This window comes from Kogia breviceps, chromosome 1, assembly GCF_026419965.1.
Source record: "Kogia breviceps isolate mKogBre1 chromosome 1, mKogBre1 haplotype 1, whole genome shotgun sequence".
Lineage (NCBI taxonomy): Eukaryota > Metazoa > Chordata > Mammalia > Artiodactyla > Physeteridae > Kogia > Kogia breviceps.
Window position 1 is genome coordinate 142039169 of NC_081310.1, and position 20944 is coordinate 142060112.

Here is a 20944-nt window from a genome sequence, read left to right on the forward strand (position 1 = left end):
GCGTAATGTGAAAATTAAAGAATTGAGAAAGCTTAGATTTATATTTGATCTCTCCTTTGAGTCATTTGCTGTACTTTGATGCTTCATGACAGAGAAAACCGAAGTTTTATTTAAATACCTACCTCTGAAACACAGGACAGAATGTGCTGCCTTACTGACAAAGATTCATGAGGGGGCAACTATCACGATGAACACACCAAGATTTCAGTTGAAAATCTTAGAGGGCTACATGTTAAAAACAGAGATCAAGCAGAGATAGACTGACACCTAGCTTGTACTCACCTCTGTCCCTGAAAAAAAATTAGGTAGAACACTTTTTCTACTTTGCCTAAATATTATCCCCTAGAGACTCTAAAATTTTGTATACTCAATGTCTGGCATTCAATAAAAAAATTACTTAAATAGATGAGTTCATAATGACCAAAATATATGGGAATAAACAGACACTAAAAATAGATGCATAGGTGATCAAGATAGTACAGTTATTAGACAAGACTTTAGAGTAACTGTGATTGACAGGTTCAAGAAAATAGTAGAAAAGATGGACACAATAGGTCAGATGAAAATAAATAGACTTTCACCAGATAATTAGAATATGTATAAAAGGATCAAATAGATATTTTATAACTGAAAAGTATAGACTCTGAAATTCAGAACTCAATAAATGAATTTAAAATCATATTAGAAATTGGACTAGTGAACTGGAAGACAGATGAGTAGGTACTATCCAATTCAAGTAAGACAGAAAAAAGATATGCAATAAAGAATAGAATATAAGAGAAATGTGGAGCACAGTGGAAAGATCTAACATATATGTAGTTGAAGTCCCAGAAAGAAGAAAGAAGGGGTTGAAACAGTACTTGCAAAGATGATGGCTAAGAACATTCCAAAATTGATAAAAAGCTTTAACCTAGAAATTCAAGAAAATTTACAAACTTCAAGCAAAATAACTGGAAAGAAAACCACACCTAAGCTTATCATAATCAAAGCGCTGAAAATAATGAAAAGATCTTAAAAGGAATGTAAACAAAAATGCAAAAACAACAGTTAAAAAATAAAGGACTTGAACAGACATTTTTCCAAAGAAGATAAACAAAGGGCAATGAAAAGGTGTTCAACATCACTGGTTACTAAGGAAATGCAAATGAAAACCACAATGAGATATTGCCTCATGTCCATTAGGATGGCTGCTATTAAAAACAAGCCACAAAATAATGAGTGTTGGCTAGGATATGGAAAAATTGGTTTGCTTGTGGCTTGCGCACCCTTGGTGGGAATACAAAATTTTGCAACCACTACAGAAAACAGCATGGCAATTCCTCAGAAAACTACAAAGAAAATTATCATATGATCCAGGAATTTCATTTCTGGATATATACACAAAATAATTGAAAGCAGAGATCTGAAGAGATATTTGTACACAACAGGCAAAAGGTGGAAGCATATTTATTTATTTCTAGCACATTGGCATTAAAAGAAATACTAAATAGAGTCCTTCAGATATAAGGAAAATATACCCAAATGGAAACACAGACATTCAAGAAGAAATGAAAGACAGTGGAAAGGGTAAACATTCAGGTAAATATAGATAGATATTGATTCTACAAAACCATAATAGAAACCTCTTAAGTGAGGGTTAGGATAGCTGTAGAAAAACGTATCACAATAATAAAGTCTTCTAAGATTCTAGCAGTATCAGAGAACTGTTGAAAGTTACTATTTGTATTAAGCAGTCATATGTCAAGGATGATTGTTGACATCTCTAGAGTAACCACTATAATTATCACTATAAGTTTCTATTTAATACAAAATCTGAAAGAATGCAATAAAGGAGAAAAAAGGAACCTGATCAGTGAGTTAAAGAGAGAATAAATAGTAACATGGTAGATATAACCTAACTATATTAGCAATTATATAAATGTAAAAGGACTAAATACTTCAAGTAAAAAAGATCAATATTATCGGACTAGATTTTTTAAAGGCTACTATATTATGCTTACAAGAAATCATAGATATAAGAACCCAAGAAGGTTAGAAGCAGAAGGATGCAAAAAGAAATACCATGCGAATATTAACTAAAAGAAAGCTGGCAGGGCTTCCCTGGTGGCGCAGTGGTTGAGAGTCCGCCTGCCGATGCAGGGAACGAGGGTTGGTGCCCGGGGCTGGGAAGATCCCACAAGCCGCGGAGCGGCTGAGCCCGTGAGCCATGGCCGCTGAGCGTGCGCGTCCGGAGCCTGTGCTCCACAAAGGGAGAGGCCACAACAGTGAGAGGCCCGCGTAACGAAAAAAAAATAAAATAAAAAGCTGGCAGTTACTAAAAGCAAAAAGAGTAGATTTTTAAAGCAAGAATCATCATTAAGGGCAAAAAAGTCATATCATAATGATAAAGTTGTCAGTCCATAAGGAATAAAAATGTTAATTGTGCTGATATCACTTGGGTGGCTTTTCAAGTAATTTTTACTTTCTTCATCATACTTTCATGTATTGCTTGAAATTTGTACAATGAGCATGGATTATTTATATAATGTGACATAAAACAATAAAGCTATTTTTCTTGTGGACAAAGAAAAAAATAAAACAATACAAAGATTTAAGAGTAATCTGTTTTCTCAATTAAAACTTTAGATAGATTTGATGGCTGTTATGCCCTAATGACAACTATAAAAATTAAGCCTATAGTAACAGAGCAAAAAATATTAAAATAGCACTGAGGAGAATCAGGTAGAAAATCTCACACAAAAGTGTTACATAATCTCATTTCCCTTAGTTTTATTTGTTTATTTAAGGATTTGAAGACAGTCAAATAATTCTGAGTGTATTTTCTGCAAGAAGAAGATAGTAATACTTTAAAAAGAATGTGGGAATAATCCAAAGGGAGAAAAGCACTGATTCATTTGTTCATTCAATAACTACTTATAAGAAATTATAATTAAGTACTATGTGCCAGGTACTAACTGAAATTATTACTTATGACTCTGTGAAATAATAGTATATATTATTATATAATAATAATATATATTATTATATATATATATAGGTCTCTGCTCCCAGTCCTTGACACAGGGCTCCTGAAACCCTTTATAAGTTTCTAAGTGATAAGAGCACTAGGTACATCTCTTGTTCTAATATTTGGTCTTTGACCCTGGCTCCTGACACCCTGATCCTAAGTCCCTTGGAGTTTCCTGGGCGATAGGAGTGCCTGTTATTCTAACGAGGCAACTTTGAGTGGGCTCCTGGATGGCTCCTGGGTTGGGGCTGGTCCCCGGAAAGACTATGATTAGAAGCTTGGAATTTTCAGGCTCATCTCCCATTCTCCAGAAAGGGGAGAGGGGCTGAAAATGGAGTCAATAATTGATCATGCCTACGTGAGAACTCTTCCATAAAATCCCAATAGTGTGGAGTTTGGAGTGCTTCCAGATGGTGAATATATCCACATACTGAGAGGGTGACACACTCCAACTCCACGGGGACAGAAGCTCCTGCTCTCAGGACCTTCCAAGACCTTGCTCTATGTATCTTTTCACCTGGCTGTTCATCTGTATCCTTCATCATACCCTTTAATAAACTGGTAAATGTTAAGTGTTTCCCTGAGTTCTGTAAGCTATTCTATCAAATAATAGAGTCCAAAGGGAAGCCAAAAGTCTTGGGACACTACGATTTGTAGCCTAGTCAGACAGAAGCTGTGGATAACCCAGGTCCAGACATACTGCTTGCAATTGTCATCTAAAGTATGTGTGTTGGGGGGCAGTCTTTGGGACTGAGCCCTTAACCTGTGGGATCTGACAATATCTTCAGGTAAAGAGTGTCATAATTGACTTAAATTATGACACCCAGCTGGTATCACAGAAAATTGCTTGTTGTGGGAAAAAAATCTCCATACACTGGTGTCAGAAGTGTTGTGAGTGTGATAGTAGTGTGAGAGGAGAGACACAGGAGGACTGGCTTTTTCCCAACCCAGCAAATAGAGTATTTGTCAGCCTACTGTGGAAAATCATTTATGAGGTTATTAAATGAAATAATAATAGGCCATTTATATTTGATAGAATTACCCAGCAATAAAGATTTCCTTAACCAAAGTATATTAAATTGAATTAGTTCTTCAAATTATGGGAAGTTTTAGGGTGTTTTTAACAATTATACTCTGAGATTAAGTAAATTAAGAAAATAAAACTATCCAAAGATAAATCTGAAAAACATAATTCTATTATTGGGATTGACATACGAAGGAGATAAGGTAGGGAATAAAAGCACTGTATTGAAAAGGATTCATAAATCCATCTGGCTTCCAAAGTTGGATTAGCTCCACTAGGGCTCCCAATGACTGACTAATTGTGATATCCAAAAGCTCTTTCTCCCTCAGTCATCCTCCTTCTAGGCTTTTCAGCAGCATTTAACACAGTTAACCTTTTTGGATCCCTCTGCTTCTTTGGTTCTTTTAAAACAAAACAAAAACACTGAAAGCCAGTTTTCCTCTTACTTGTGACTATTGCCCTGTTTTTGTTGCCAATTCCACTTCCTCTAAACAGAATTTTGAGGACTAAATATTGATGATCCCAGGAATTGTTCTAGGGTAATGTTCCCTTTTCACTCTGTATGTTTTCTCCCTGGTTAAATTCTGATGGCTTCAACCATTATCCCTACTCAGATAAAAGCCAATGTAATCTAGTTCTAGAGCTCCAGTTCTGCATTTCCACCAACCCTTTTTACTGTGCTAGAGGCACATGAATTTCACATTAAAACTAAAGTTACCATTTCAACATCCTTTACTAAAAGTAAACTGCTCTTCTTTTAATGTTCCAGATCTCAAATAATGGAATAACTATTCATCCAAACCAGATTCCTGTAGAAACCAGTGAAGAATATATTTCTTTCAAATCAAAATCCTTCTATCTCTACTGCCACCATTTAGTTTGGCTCCTAAAATTCCCCACCTGGGTTACCACAAGCATCAATTTCTTTGTGTCCAGCCTCTCTCCCAGCAGTCCACCAGATGTTTTTTTTTTCCTTTGTAAGTTCTTCAATACCTTCAGAGTTATGGTCCTCTTCATTTCTTTCTGAGCTAAATTTGATGCTGACTATTACAAATGTATTTCCAAACATATTTTCATAACATTCTCTCCTTTAGTACCAAGGTAGCCTAACAGAACTATTTAAAAAAGAATCTGAAAAATATATATATAACTGAATCACTTTGCTGTACACCTGAATCTAACAGAACACTGTAAATAAACTATACTTCAATTTTTAAAAAGTTATTGAATTTTGAAGGTACTTTCCTTTCCAGTGCCTTATAGTGTAAGCTTGTATCACTGTATGACAATCCAAGATAAAAAGTCCAAATTTATAAACCAAATACATTAAGGACTAATAATTTATATTATAATGAGGTTTTTCATCTCTATTGAGTTATTGCTTAGCATTTTTCTTTTCAAAATGAGTTGCGCAAATTGTATAAATATTTGATAGAGTTTAGAGGTAAGGTGTTTATCATCCATGACTTGTCATTTATAAAGCCTTAAAAGAGGATTGAAAGGGAAGAAACTTCTGTTGGTTTATATAATTATTTAGGAATGTGTAATGTTAAAACACAATTTTAAACATATTTTATAATTATAGAAATTTCTACTATAGGATTTTAAACATAAAAATATTTATGGACAATTTCTAAAATATTTTAATTGTGGATACTGCCATTATTTAGTATATATCTATCTTTGCAAATATATTTTAATCACCATTACCATTGAAAATACCTGCTGAATTAATAACTGTATTAATTTTATCTTAAAATATATGTATATTATGTATATATGTGCATATAAAGGTATTTATGTGTATATATGTATAACTTTAACACATAAAATCAGTTTCTACTTGCAAACTTAGTTCCTTAATCCATACCAATGAAAGAGTTGATGTAAATACTTTCTAAAATCCTTTTAGCTTTAACATTTTCTGATTCTATTACAACCTTCAAGATACATTTGAGGAGAAAGAATCAACTCCATCCACTTTAATATGGAACAGTGAGATTTTCAAAGATTCTTCTTGCTGTTGAAATAATCTTATTTACCCTTTCCACATTCTTTAAGTCCTTTTTGTATTCATTCATCCAAACATTGCATGTTTTTATTATTGAACCTCCTATTTCATTTCTTGCAAATGTCAGTGAGTACTAATAAATGGAAAGCTCCTGCTTTGTGCCTGGATTTTATTTGATATAACCTTGAAATTTTGAAATGTAACCTTAAAAAGTGAATGTAATTTTGCTCTAGTTCTTAAAAGCATGATTATAATATAATTTCTGTTAATGGTTTAGGGGAGGAATTAATATATTTATATAGCAGTTAAATATGTCACAAGGCAAAGGGAGATCTTATTCTTAGATTGTTGAATTAGGGTTCTGAAAATAAGACCTGAGAGAGAATACAACATTTAAATTCATCTTTCTGTCCAAAATAATTTCATTATTATTGACAGAAAATTTATTTCCTGAAATCCATAGTTATCATTTTTCTTCCTAGCTATTTTTGTGATGTAATATACTTAACACAAATGATACTAAGTATAAATTTAAAATTATAAGACTATTTGGTCATTATAGAGGAAAATTCCCAGAATACTATTTAATTCTATATACTTAAGCATAGTAAAATAACATAGTATCTACTTGCTAGTTATTCTGTCTCTGCGGACTTCTAGGTTGTGACCACTTTGACTTGCATTTTTTTCATGTAGCGGGCTCCTTAAAAAAAAAAAGAAAATGTAAAAAATTTTAATTAACTGTTCTTATAAATTGACAAGTGCATCTAAATAAACATAAAAAGCAAGAATGGGTTGTGAAGAGCTTAATCAGATGCTTTTCTAATCGTCAGGTTACACATCCTATTAGCATATTTCCACAAACACTATCACTTTAGGTATTTGAGCTGTGAATATATAAATTCAGTGTGGAACAAAAGGATGATACAGTTGTCTAATATTCCTTCTTAAAATAACACTTCAATAGCTGCAAAGAAAATTCTTTCAATAGTGATTTTCCTCCTTGCCTGTTTTATACCTAGTAACTAAATAAATGTTCAATGTATCTTCTTTGTTTTTAAAAATTATAAAAACAAACTTTCTTATAAAATATTTCATAATTTAGATTCTTACAGGTCAGAGTTGCCTTTTACTCTAGTTATTCTGAATGAATAAAGTTTTAAGATCTTACTGTTAAACTTTAAAACCTGATTTGGTAATTCCCAGTAATCATTAAAGCAAAGTGCTTATTATATGTGTATATATTCATAGCTTAATGTGTTCTATATATTATAATTACAATAATTGAGCCTAAAATACTCATATGCATTTGTAATAATCAAGTATTTTAGAAAAGTGACCTCTACAAGATTTATTTTTTTGACTTCCACAAGATTAATGCAGATATACATTTATTTAGTTTTATAGTTTTCACTCTGATACATTTACAACCCATGGATGATATGGGAAATTAAGAAATCAATGATAGCTTGAAATTATTTATTTGAATACTTAATGTAAAACCTTTATGTTTCTAAAGCCCAAGAATCTCTGTATAATTATTAAATGTGTGAGTCAGGACCGTATGGAACCTCCATTTATTTGTAGAACAGAGAATTATCTAGTCCATGCACAGAGTCAGTCAGAGCCTGATGTGTTTCAAAAGTCATAAAGGGAAGATTTCTTGTTATTATTTAGTGCAATTTTCTAATCAAAAATTTAAAAAGGGGAGTGAAAGAACCAAGAAAATATTCAAGATAGTCTTAATAAAGTCAATTGTACACAGTAAGATTTAGAAATTTAAAAAGTCTCTTCTTGAAATTAGGACTCCACAGGATATTCTGGAAAACAGTAACTGTAGTGAAAACATATAAATAGCAGTCAAAATGCTGGAGGTTATGTTTATTTAATTAATGTAATTCTTTATTTGTATAAAATACAAAATAAAGTCATAAATAAAATTTAGCTAACCATGTGTTTAGGCTGAAGTAATTTTCTGATTACAAATGCATTATAAAATGAAATAGAAATTAACAAATTTTATAGTTATAATTATTGTTAATAATTTTATCTTTTAACTTTTATATGAAAATTAAGTGATTTACATACCACCATTACAGTGTTACATTATGAAATGCTTACAGTCTGCAATATATTATCCTGAATTTTATAGAAACAAAAATATATAGTCTGATTAAATACTATTTATAATAGTCTAGGCCTACAGATTAGAAAACTGGAATCATCTATTTTAACTTCTCTATCGGTAAAATGGCAATCATAATTAACCTTAAGGGTCCCATGAAGATTTTTAATTATATAAATTCTTAATAGTTAAGCACTCTCCTTAGGAGAAAGGTATTTATTATTATTTTATTATAACAAGTAAAATTATAAGCCTAAAATATATTATTCCGATATCCAAGAAAGTGATATATACTTAAAAATAAATTATTATATTCTTGTTTTCTGTTATCTTGTTGCTACTTGGTTGAAGACAAAAACTGCCTCTCCACTTTTCAGGCAGATTCACTATTCACTATAATGAGAGAAATATATGTCTGAATTAGAACAATAAGTTAATATTATTACTATATTGTTATACTATATGATACTGTACTGTAGTACAATATACTATTATAATAACAATTATATTATTATTATAGTTATAATACTGTAGTATAATATATAGTTATGTTATTTTAAGGATAGACGTTTTTGTTCTCTTCAAATCAATGGAACTGGGCCCTGCCACAGCTGGTGTAAATATACACTCTTCAGAGAAGTTTATTAGGATATGAGGAAGATACATACTCTTAAACACAGTATTTTAATTTTGCAAGAGACCTAATATTCTTAGTTACAGGTAACATCACATTTTTAAGGCCAATGTTGAAGGGGAAGAAAAAGAACCTTTTGGTTATAATAGAGACCAGCATACCAGTCTTGATGATTTCTTTTTATTAAATAACTTAAAATAATATCTTAAAAAAATAATAAATTTTCTAGTTTTCTTTTTTTTTTGCAGTGCTATCACTGTCCTGGTTGGTCCAGGATATGCCTGGCTAAGTGCCTGAGCCTCCAGGTTAAAGTCCATTTTAAAAGACTTAATGGGTTTATATATGGAAGCATTGTTTGCAAGGTTTTTGAAAGGCTCCTTGCTTTGGGCTAAACTCTGTGTATTTCTGGCTTCCAGTTTTTAGTCAAAAATTTTGAAATATAACCTCATTCAGTGCCTTAATTGTATTTAAATGATGAGACAAAAAAAAAACCACAAACATTCACTGTGTGCAATAGGTGGATGCTAATTCTCACTAGCTGTGGTCCTCATTACACAGCCCTTTCCTTCCCGCACTTTCTATATTTTTTGATGTCCTGAGCTGCATTTAACGCCTGTTTGAGCTGCCTCTTTGTCCTGCTACTCAAAAGCAGAAAGTACACCTGAAAAGTCCTTAAGGTATAAGTTCTGACTTAAAATATGGTCTCCTGGGGACAAGGCCTTGTTCAGTTACACTCCTAACCAGTGTTTATTACTCTTTATTATAGAGGCTGCAATACTTAATTAACAAGTGTTGGTATGGCACTTGGGCTATGACTGAACAGTAAATAGGCCAGATTTGGATGCCAAGCACTACAACTCCCAGCTTCACATTTCAATTATATTTAAATGAGATTGCCTAATGCAAGGGTTTATATGTTCATTAAAATTAACCTTCAAATTCAGAGTGCCACTGGGCACTCTTGATAACACTAAAGTTTTAGACTTAGGTTTCCAACCACTACTGCATAAATGAAAAATTCAGGGGGTTTGAAATGTCAAGGATGCTTTGAAATAGATATTGAATTGGCTAAGAACTTTAACTCTGGCTCATGGTTCATGTTCTCTTAGTGTTTTGTGATGTGATTACTAATAGTCACTGACTACTTAATGCAATAATGTTCTTGGAGCTAATGAAGAACAGGCACTGCATATCAAAGAAATTTGATAATAGTAACCCAAGCAAGAATTATGGTAGAGAATATGTTGAAATACCAGCTTGAAAGACATTTTAAATCGTCATAATCTGTTAATTATTTGGGGAGGAATTTCAGCACAGCCATCCTTAGCAAGTGATGTATTGCATACATCAATAATTTTTCCTCACTTTATCACAAACAATAATCCATACACAATAACAATATTCCTTAAGCATTTTTGAAACAGAAGTGAAGTCATAAACTAAGACCCATAGAAAGTGCATCTTTCCATAAAACAACTCCCTGTCATAGAGATTATTTCTTTAATCTTTATAATGAATCTGTTAGGTAAGTGTTATTATTCTCCATTCATAAATGAAAAAACTCGACTTCAGAGTTGGTTCATTATTGTAGTTGACAATTCATTCAGTTAACGAGTGATGAGCTTCTACTTGCCAGGCTTTATGGTACCAGAGACACATCTTGCCATCAAAGACCTCACAATCTTAGTAGAAACAAAGCTGTATGTTCATCACACCATTTTATTTTCCTGAAGAGCAAGAAGGCTGGATTTCTCTACCCCTTACCTCCCACTACAGCTGACTTGGGGCCACATGATTGGGTTTTGGCCAATGGTGGGTAAAAGTAATAGAAGCCATTTCTTGGCCTGGCCCTGGAAAGAATAATCTCATTTGATCTTTTGGTCCTCTCTTCCCCTGGGTGGGCTCAGTTGACATAGCTACAAGGGAGCAGTGCCTCTCAATTTGCATTTAACTGTGACACGAGGGAGAAATAAATTTTTATTGTGTTAAACTGCTGATATTTGGGGTTTAATTTGTTACCACAGTATAGACTATTTTTTCTTTCTTGATTATTACAAAGTTTCATGGGGGAGACAGACATTAGACAATTGAACACCAAAACCAAAATTGCATGGAAGGGAATAAAATGAGTACTCTGAACTGGAATAACAAAGGAGATCTTTTTTAGTAAATTGGATCATGGTTCAGAAGTATTCCCTTCCCACTCCCCATATTTCCAAGGGAAGAGTCTACCACTGATGTTGGGTTCAGCTCTATGACTTGCTTTGGCCAACAGAATAGGTGGAAGTAACAGTGGACCAGTTCTGAGTCTAGGCCTTAAAAGGCCTTGTGTGTTTCTGTTCATACGGTTCCACCTCTGCCATGGGTAAAGGTTATGAAATGAACAGGTCCAGATTAGCTCACTGGTCCTAGGAAGAAACTGAGAGATATATGGAGCAGGTACCCTAAAGGAACAGACTGCTTCCTCACTGGTCTCTCAGACTCTAAATTTAGCTACCTCCAATACTATAATATAGTCTAGAGATAACTTCCTAAAACATTTCATCATATGTGTTTGACCCAGGGGGACAAGGGTGAGGAAAAGGAGAAATAACATTTACTGGGTGCATATGTTATTCTAGGTATTATCCTAGGTGATTTGAGATGATATTTCTTTCAGACTGGTTTCCCCTGGCAGCAGACTCTGCCTAAGACAACGATTTGAGAATAAATACTTTATTTGGGAAGCAGTCTTAGAAAACAGCAGTAGAAAAGGAGTGAAACAGGGAACGGAAGGAAGCCAGTAATGGGTGTGTAATGAAGTGACTGCCACTCTGGGTAACTAAGGCTCCTACATGGGGAATATACCTCAGGGTGAGCCATCAGAAGGTGAGGAACGTGGGCTATGTATTCTCCAACTCTCATTTGTGAATGACTGAAGGCTGCACCTGGAGCCATTAACCCCTCTGTACTTCCAGGCTTCAGTGGACACAAGCTGAAAGAAGGGTCTCAATAAAATTTGACAGTGCTAGCACTTAGATGCCATGAGCGCATAGTAGAGTGTTAATAGTCAGGAGGACATGAGAGGGCCCCCAACAGCAGAACCCTCTTTTCATTTATTCCTCATAAACGTCATGGTTTTAGAGAGGTTTTACGCTGATCACTTAATTTAAAGACACATACCCCAGTTTTCTATCACTTCTCCTTTCCTTCTGAGCCCTTATCAGAATTGATCACTATTAATTTGCTTTTTTTCTTGTATATTTTCTATATTTGTTCCTAGACTGTGAACATAATGAGGTCAAGAGCTGAGTTTATTTTGTTCAACAACACCTAGCACAAAGTAGGAACCCAGTATTTGTTGAATCAAATATTGAATGACAGCCCTATAAGCTAGGTAGTGTAATCTTCATTAATGGATGGGAATACTAAGGCCATATTAGTAGTGACAGAATTCCAATCCAGGAAGGTCTGACATAAAATCCCATACTCTTTACCACACTGTGATAATGACACCATGCTGTTTTCCTATTTCCTATCTCAGAAAACTCAGTTATTTCCTATTTCTTACATCATTAAATCTAAATTCCTCTGCTTGACTTTCAGTTCCTTCTATAACCTGGCTAGTTAGACTAGTCGTGAATCTTAAAAAAAATTAGTGCACAAATACACTATGGGATGAATGAAATGTTGTTTAAAACCATATGAGAAAATGACTTGCAGGTTGCTTTTTGTCAAAAATTAGTGTAATATGAGAAAACAGTGTGATCCGGCTTCTAAAAAGTCCAATGAAAAGGCTAAATGAATGTAAATGTAATTTCTAGAGCAGTCAGAGGGGTGGGTGTTAATGATGGTGCATGTAAGACTCTGTTTCTGAGGACAAAAATGACTGGAACTCAGAAAAACTGATAACAGGACAGCAAAATTCCTTTTATCCATGCATGATAAGTGATTTTGCTTCAGGCTTTGGGACTGAACAAAAACCACTCTACCACAAGCAAAATGGAACCAGGAGAAATGAAGTAGGAAACAAGAGAGGAAGAAAACAATGTGTTTCCACTTATATTTGCTAAGGATGTGTAGATGACTTCATTTACATTATCTCATTTAAGCCTTAGGACCAGGTCATTAGCATGACTGTGGGGTCTGACCAAAGCATGAAATAATTTAGCATTCAGTCATGCAGTAACAAAATTACTGAAAATAAGAGAGTTACAGCCTGAGTACCAGGGTGAAAATTCACATAAGAAACACTCAGGTAATAATATGACCTTTTTTTTTTTCCCCATTTTTTTTGGAGGAAAGATATGGTAGATGTATTGATTGATCAAAAATATTTGAAGCATTTCCCTATACTGCTCCTCTTTATGGGTGCTTCTTCCATTGGAGGATAGTACTCCCTGCCCCAATGATATTAGCCTAGGCCACGTGACTTGCTTAGGCTAATGGAATACCAGCCAAGGGGAAGCTTTAAACCAGCCTGTGTTCTCTGTCCTTTGTGGCAAATCTTAGCTATGGGCTCCATTTTCTTTCTAGACTTTGGAACAAAGGGATGATGGAGCAGAGTTCCAGTCAATATGCAGCCAACATGTAATGGTAATGAAAAATAAACCTTTGTTCTTGTAAACACTAAGGTTTAAGGTTGTTTATTATTACAATGGTAAAAGCTGTATATGAATAAGTAGGTAAAAGTGTCTTTCTAATTCTGGGAAAGTTTACAAATCAAAAATTGAGATCTTGAAGAAAACTACTTTCCATTCATAACTTTAAAAGTTTAATGCAAGAAAAATTTATAAATGTTGTTTATAATATTTAAAAAACTGACATGTTAGGGCATACGGGCACATGATTCCAAATGAAATGAGAAATAATTTACTGAGTTGTGATATTTAGTTCAAATATGCAGGAGAATTTTATTTAGTTGGTTTATAATAGTATTGGAATGCTTACAAAAACTTGAAATTTACTATGTTTTTACATTAATTGATTAGATTTGTAAGAGTGGTTTAAGTCTTTGGGAAGGTTTTACTTGTTACCTCAGGGTTTGAAATAATAAAGAAGAGAAAATTTATTAGATTTATGAAGAAAAAAATATTTAACAATTTTAAGTAAAAGTTTTAAAGTGATTGTTAAAACTTACCTGATTTATAAATAGAATAAGATTTGTATGTTCAGTCTCAAAAAAATACTGAAAAATTAGGTTTAAGTTAAAAACTTTAACTTTTATAAAATGAAAATTAAAAATTGCAAATAAATAATGTATTTATTAAATAAATAATCTTTACTGTGAACAAAAGTCATCCTATAACATTAAAAACTCACAGCAACAAAAGTCACTATGAAGTAGTAAAGTATTTCCCATTTTATAAATAAGGAAATGAAGACTCAGAGAAATTAAAGTTGACCCAAACCAAAATTATGGTTATTCTACAATTTTGTAATTATACAATTTGTAAAATGGCTTTCAAATGCATCATAAAATGTACTTTATTCTCTTTTTTTGCATTTAAAATGTTAATGCATGTTCATTTATAAAAGCTTTCTAAATCATCATGTATAAATAAAGTCTTAGCTATTATAGATACTTGTAGATTGAAAAAAATTATTTTCTGGTTGATTTTTCTTTTGAAATTTTTTTGCTTCCTCAACTGGATGGATTATTCCTGAAGAAGAGAAGAGATTTATTCTTCCCCAAGTGACCAATTAAAAAAAAAAAAAAAAAATGTGCACATAGCAAGTTCTTGGTAAGTGCTCACTGAACTAATGAATAAAATTTACAAAAAAGGATTTTATTTATTAACCTTTTATTTCCTTTTCTTTATCTCCTTCATAAAAGAATCTGAGGAGGCTTATAATAAAAGATAGATACAAACTAGTTTTAAGTAAAAAAAAAAAAAAATTAGAACCATAAAAAGGAAAAGAAAGAAAAGATCTTATTACAAGACTAACATTTACTGTGACTTAGCGTGGAATGTATCTGTTTGCTTCCCTGGAAGACAGGCAACAGGGCAAAAGTAGCGGCTATACATGTTCTTAATCTGTTTCAAGGAAACACATTAATTCTGATGCAGAATTCTTAAAGGTGTTTAATTTGTTGATTCACATAACATACAACCTAAAATACCTGTAAATAATAATACTGACCAAATCCTAACTTTTTCAAGTTTAGAAAAGAAACAGAAGACCTTTCAATAATGTAAAGAATAGTGATTAAGTCAAACGCATGAAATATCTGTCCATCTATCTATATATCCTTTTATGTTAATAGCCTTTACTATGAAGAATTTTTATGTTAGTTAAAGGGCAAGCCTCAAAATTAAGCTAATATTCATTAACTTACACATTATATACATGATATATATGTGTACATTCACACACAAATGTATCTGTGCAATTTTGGGAATTTGAAACAACAATTTATATAATCTGTTGGATTCCTATAGATCAGAGATTTAAATTTATTCTTGGAGTAGATATATAGATATGTAACTAGTGGTATATCTTAAAGGATTTTAAAGTTATGCCACCCTTGGATAAATTAGAGTCAGCGCAATTTAAGATTAAAATATAACCTCCTTCTAAATTCGCTTAGTCCTACCAAAAAATGTATCAAAAACATTTAGAATTGACATTGAAATAGAAAAATTGAGCACCAACTTTATGAAGCAAAGTGAAGTAAGATTTGTTTTTGTCTTAAAGCATTAAACTATTAGAGAAAGTAAATAATCTATTTTTTAACCACTTATAATCTTCATAAATAATGACAGAGAGACTCATTTCCATGAGATTTTTCAAGATAAAGTAAATCAGGACAAGGTAAAAGAGAAATGTGGTTTGTAAATGGAGGTAAGATTCATCTAAAACTTTTGGTGTTTTCAGACTCTTTTAGGTTATCACATTAAATAATTGAAAAAGCATTGAAAAGCATTAAGTAATTGAAGGCTGGAGTCTATGCAGATGCATCAATGAGCTCATGAACAGGCCACCTGATGAACTTTCTTAATGATGGTGTGGAAAATACATGGCACCAGAAATATAAGTTATGTTTATGTAGTAAACATTGCAGTTGATCCTAGGAGAGGAAAACTTGTCTGGATAATGGCTAGTCGTAAAATTGCTCACCCTTTTCTGACTGTCATCAAAAAATCATTTCTGATTTCTTTTTTAAACACAAAAAGTCATTATGGCTATTAAGTACATATTATAGTATGCCTAGAATACTGCCTACATTTCATATATCATCAGAAATATTCATCTCATTAATATGCTTTCTAAGTGCTATAATTATCTATTCAATCAAAACTTATTTTTGCATCCTTTATATTTTTTAAGTTCACCTCTCAATCACACTCAGCCTTGACTGTACCTTCAGTATTCATCTCGGCTCTTAAAAGTTGGCAAATATAGCCTTTGAGTCCAGAATTAAAGAGTGAGCCTTTAATAGTCTCTTTTCCCTTTTTTCCCAATTAATTTTATAACAAGTTTAGTTAAGCATTTGGCCTAACGGGGAAAAAAATCTGAAAAATAAAAAAGCCTCGGAAAAAGCTTAGAAATCATTTTGTGGTTGATGATGCAGGAACGATTGTACCACCATGGATTATTCCTGGTAATACTGTCTAGCCAAAGTATTATTAATAACAGGATGCCAGCAAAAATGCTGATCACAAAAGCTGTCATGTCTACTGTCATCTGTAGTGCTTGACTTTAAAAGACAGCAATAAGAACTGATGGACTTTATGATGTACTCTATCTTGCCTGACAGTAAACTGATAGGCATGTGACATGTCAAACGCTACAAGTGAAAATATGTTCTTGATTAAACATGTTGCATAAAGACCTGTGAGCAGAGAGGTAACATTATTCACACATGCAACCAAATGGCACAAAAAGTCATATATATAGCTTGCTTTTAAAATTAAAGAGGAAGTATTTAGCTTTGGTCTTGATGACAGGAGATTCAAATTCATACAAAATAAAACAAAAGAATGCCTGGTTTTCAAATATTTTTTATAAAAAATGTAAATTAATTAAAAACAGAATGTAGAAAGTATTGATGCTAAGACTTTCTTGCCTTTATACCATATGGACACACCATCAATTCAAACAAACATGTAAAATGTAATCTTTTCTTTGGCCTATACAACACTGGAGATACCATTTAAAAATCATTGAGTACAAATATCCTTTGTGCAGTAGTTTGAAAATAAATTAAGCCAACTCTTTCTAAAATAGCATGCTCCAATTAAATAGTTACGTTTTCTTTAAACTAATAAAACCAGAGAATCTTCCAAGGGGGCTAGAATACGTTCATTGCTTTCAGGACTTTTATTTCATAGGAACACTAACTTATTCTGTATCTAGAACAGTCTCACATGGATCAGAGTTTTAGTTGTGCTGGGGCCCAGGGCAGGCCACCCCAAAATATGCCTTAATGACAAATTGATTATTTTGAATTAAAGTTACTTAAGAAATGGCCAATACAAGAGGGACACTTTGAGCCTCCTCTGTCTCCCTGAAAGCAGTAAAACAAACTTCCCATGTGAAAAGTCCACCTCTAGTGGTAGAAGGACCCCCTTATCTCCAGAGATAAGGAATTAGGGGCAGAGAAGCCTATATAAACAAACCTTGTTACTTTAAATTACTATTCAAGCCCAAACTCTCTTTGGATTCTTCACAAATTGAGTCCCCAGAACCTAAGTTTCCTTGTCCTGTCAATTCCTCTCAAATATATTGTTTCTTTATTTAAAAAGTATAAAAGCTGCCTGCTTTGGCCACTTCTTAGATCCTATTTCTATGATACTTCTGTGCATGTGAATTAAAATTTGTTTCTTTTTCTCCTGTTAATCTGTCTTGTGTCTATTTTATTACTAGTGTAGCTAAAAGAACTCAAAAGGGGTCAAGGGGGAAATGTCCCCCTCCCGACAGTTGATATTGAGTCCAGCTGTAAATTCCAAGGAATGTGAATTCATAAATATACCACTACCTTTACTACGTTATCAATGTATTGTTTCATTTCATATGAGTAATTAAACAACAAAAATTGAAGTGTATGTACTTTTTAATGAAGATGTATTCTGCTATTCATTAATTATTTTATTCACTGAGCAAGTATTTATCAAGCATCTCCATGTGCCTGGCACTGGGCTCAGCATAGGTAATGCAGGTAGAACAGAGGTCCAGTCCCTGTCTACACAGGGCTGACTCTAGTGAAGCAAAATTCCAAACATGACATTCTACTAATAGTGCTACTGTTTTGGGGGATATTTTGTGCTAACTTTATTCAAATAAGCCTGAAACATTTGAAATGCATTGATTTCCTAACTAATATGTCGTTGTTCTTTTAATATACTTAGTTTCTTTATATGCAACATATGATTTGACAATTTAGAGAGAGTTTCTTGAGGCTTGGTCTGTATCATCCATCATTTTAAAGCCACAAGTATAGTTTTATCTAGTACAACTAAAAAAATAACTTGAGCTTAAAACAAATCACTGTAGTTTTGCAGCTAGAGCTTCAGCAGGTCAAAGTCAAGATTGCCAGAGGGTAACAAGAGAAAGGTACTCACAGTGGGGCACAGAAGGGTCATGGGCTCCAAACTAAGGTGAACATCTCCAGGGAAGTTGTCAGGCCAACAAGGATTCCTTCTTTCTGGGAATGGCCTTAATACAAAACACAATATTACCCTGGACTTGGGCATAGAGAAGTGACTCAAACGGGGCTGATGAAATTCTCTCTTTGCTGAGAAATAAAATTTGAAATGCAGAAGTAGTGATTTGGGATCTTTGGAACTGAATCACATTAATTATTTTTTATGTTTTTTTTCCTTTGAGAGAGAACAGCCATGAACTTCTATTGCTGAGTTCTCTAGACTTTTCTAGGTTCCTGTCCCTTTTTTCCTCTTTTGCTCCTCTCTTTCCCCTTGGCTTGAATGAGGAAGTTGAATGTGTCTCCCAGCTCCTAGATAATTTTTTTCAGGAGCTAGCATTGCTATTCTATGAAGTAATGGAACCAGCCTCACCAGAGGTGGAAATAGCTCGTGGCCTCATGGTTATTCTGGCTTCCCATCCAGTACTGTAAGGATAGACATGAAGGCGCCGGGTTAATTTGGTTTTTTTGCTAGGCCAGCAGAAGAAGTAGATGGACTCCCAATTATAATGGGTTGTTCAAACATAGACTTCAGTAGAGGCAGCAAGATACTATAGAGGTGATATTCCAAAGCCAGACTGATGTATATGGAATTTACAAACTAATAATAATAGCAAATAATTATATAGAGCCAGAATTGTTAGCTAATTTAATCTTCCCTATTGTTTTCAATGAATAAGCTGAGGCACAGAGAGATTAAGTAACTTGCCTACATCACACAGCTGGCAGGTAGTAAAGTTGTCACTCAGATGCCAGTGGCTTGGCTCCAGGATCTGTGCTCTGAACTACTCCTAGCTGGTCTATGCTAGCTAAGCTCAGGTTCTACTGTTTTGGACCCCCCACCCCAGCCAGATCAATGATTTAAAAGGGATCAGATTATTGAAAGAGAAGGGGACTTTGTGAAGGAATTTCACTGGAGTAGCTATTTCCATGGTATGAGTAACCTTTCCACCTAGGGGTAAGGAAGCTCCCTTGGTTGGTCTTTCATTCTGCAACAGGAGTTCTAGACATTGATGTGCAGTCACATCATGGCAGACAAAAGCTGTAAGGACTTCTGCCAGAGCTGGTTCCTGGTTGTGAGTGCCACAGGAGTGCTGGAGGTGGGGTCAGACATGTTGCCTGCTTCTCAGGATTCCACAAGGAGGCATTTTCCCTACCCTTCCTGGGCTCTTGCCCCATTTTCTCTTTCCCAGGGATGCTGAAGGAGTTATACGATTGGTGAGTTCTGAAGAAGAACTGAGAGTAGATGCTGCACTCAGAACCCCTCCCCTCCCTCCTCTGGATGCAGCCTGGGACATCTGGTTTTACCCTGCAAGTTTCTAGCTGTACAGCACTAGGCCCTGAGGAATGAAGCTACGTGAGCTAATTCTTAGGAAGATCACGGTAGCCAGGCACTTGAGCTACATCCTCAAGCATCAGTGTTATCAGTAATAGAAACAAATAGGCAAAAAGTGAATTTTGGTGAGGTAAATAGCACCTGGAGAAGTTTGTGATGGGGCCAGGACATGGAGCTATGGGCTTTCAGTTTTAGCAAGTAGGCCATGCAAGATTTGATTGGGTGTTTATTACAGTTCACAGCAGTTTTATTCCTAGGCAAGTGGTTGTTTTAGCACAGACAGGGCTGTTTTATCAACACTGTATTGGCCTTGCTGATCTTAGTGGGCACTGGCCACAGTGTTTAAGCTGTTGTAGTTTGACCTTGAGCTTTGGGCTTTATACTCACATAAGCCCTGTCCATGGCCTTATAAATTGGAGAACTCATTGTGGATGTACCCACAGAAGAGTAGTGAATTTGATTAATAAACAAATGAAAAGTAACAGGGAGCCCTCTTAATGAAGAGAATCTGCCCTCTCCTAGGTGGAATTTAAAAAGATAACAAACATGTCACTGAAATGATTGCATACATAAAGGTCACAAAAAGAAAGAATAAAGTCTGTTTGGAGCACTTGGTCTTTAAGAATTGAGTTTGTTAAGGTATCCAGGAGGAATTGAAATGGTATGAAAAGAAGCATGCTTCAGTTTTACTATCAGAACAGAAGCAGTAGAAGAATAGAAACAAAATAAAGGAAAACTGGCTAATTATATTGGAGGAAAAGAGAGCTTTCCTTAGGAGAAATATTGAGATTTTATAGGATATACTAGACAGATATGAAATAGAAAATGGGAACTTCCAAGCCAAGAGAAACAAATATTAAAAGGAAATGGATAGACTCAGCTCTGATGAATCTTAAAGAAGAAAGTCGGAAAGCGAGAGATGTTTCAGCTGTACCAAGTCAAACAATTACAACAGGAGCCTGAAGAAATCTAACCAAAACAGAGAGACAGAATTTTAGAGAGTGATCTGGAACGAATCCCCGAGAGATAGCAGGGTCTGGGAAACTACTGAGGATGTGGCCTTTCAAAGCTGGAGATAAAGAGTCCAGAGTGACAGCAATTGGGAGCCACAACTTGAAGAATGGGGACATGATACCAAAGCATCACAAAACCTGGACAAATTTAAGGATAGGAAAAAATATA

The 20944-nt window shown here is 34.0% G+C and overlaps 1 protein-coding gene across 5 annotated transcripts in view; it reads right to left on the minus strand.

Annotated features, from left to right (window-relative positions):
- The window catches only part of LRRC7 (leucine rich repeat containing 7), a 493673-nt gene that overhangs the window by 347428 nt on the left and 125301 nt on the right, over nucleotides 1-20944 (minus strand). For 2 of the 5 annotated variants that reach the window (XM_067005990.1, XM_067005998.1), the window contains exon 3: nucleotides 6671-6745. The exons of the other annotated variants lie outside the window; for them this stretch is intronic. In XM_067005990.1, the coding sequence (XP_066862091.1) occupies nucleotide 6671 (1 nt within the window). In that variant the 5' untranslated portion in view covers nucleotides 6672-6745. The remainder of the gene's footprint in view (nucleotides 1-6670; nucleotides 6746-20944) is intronic. 5 annotated transcript variants of the gene reach the window in all.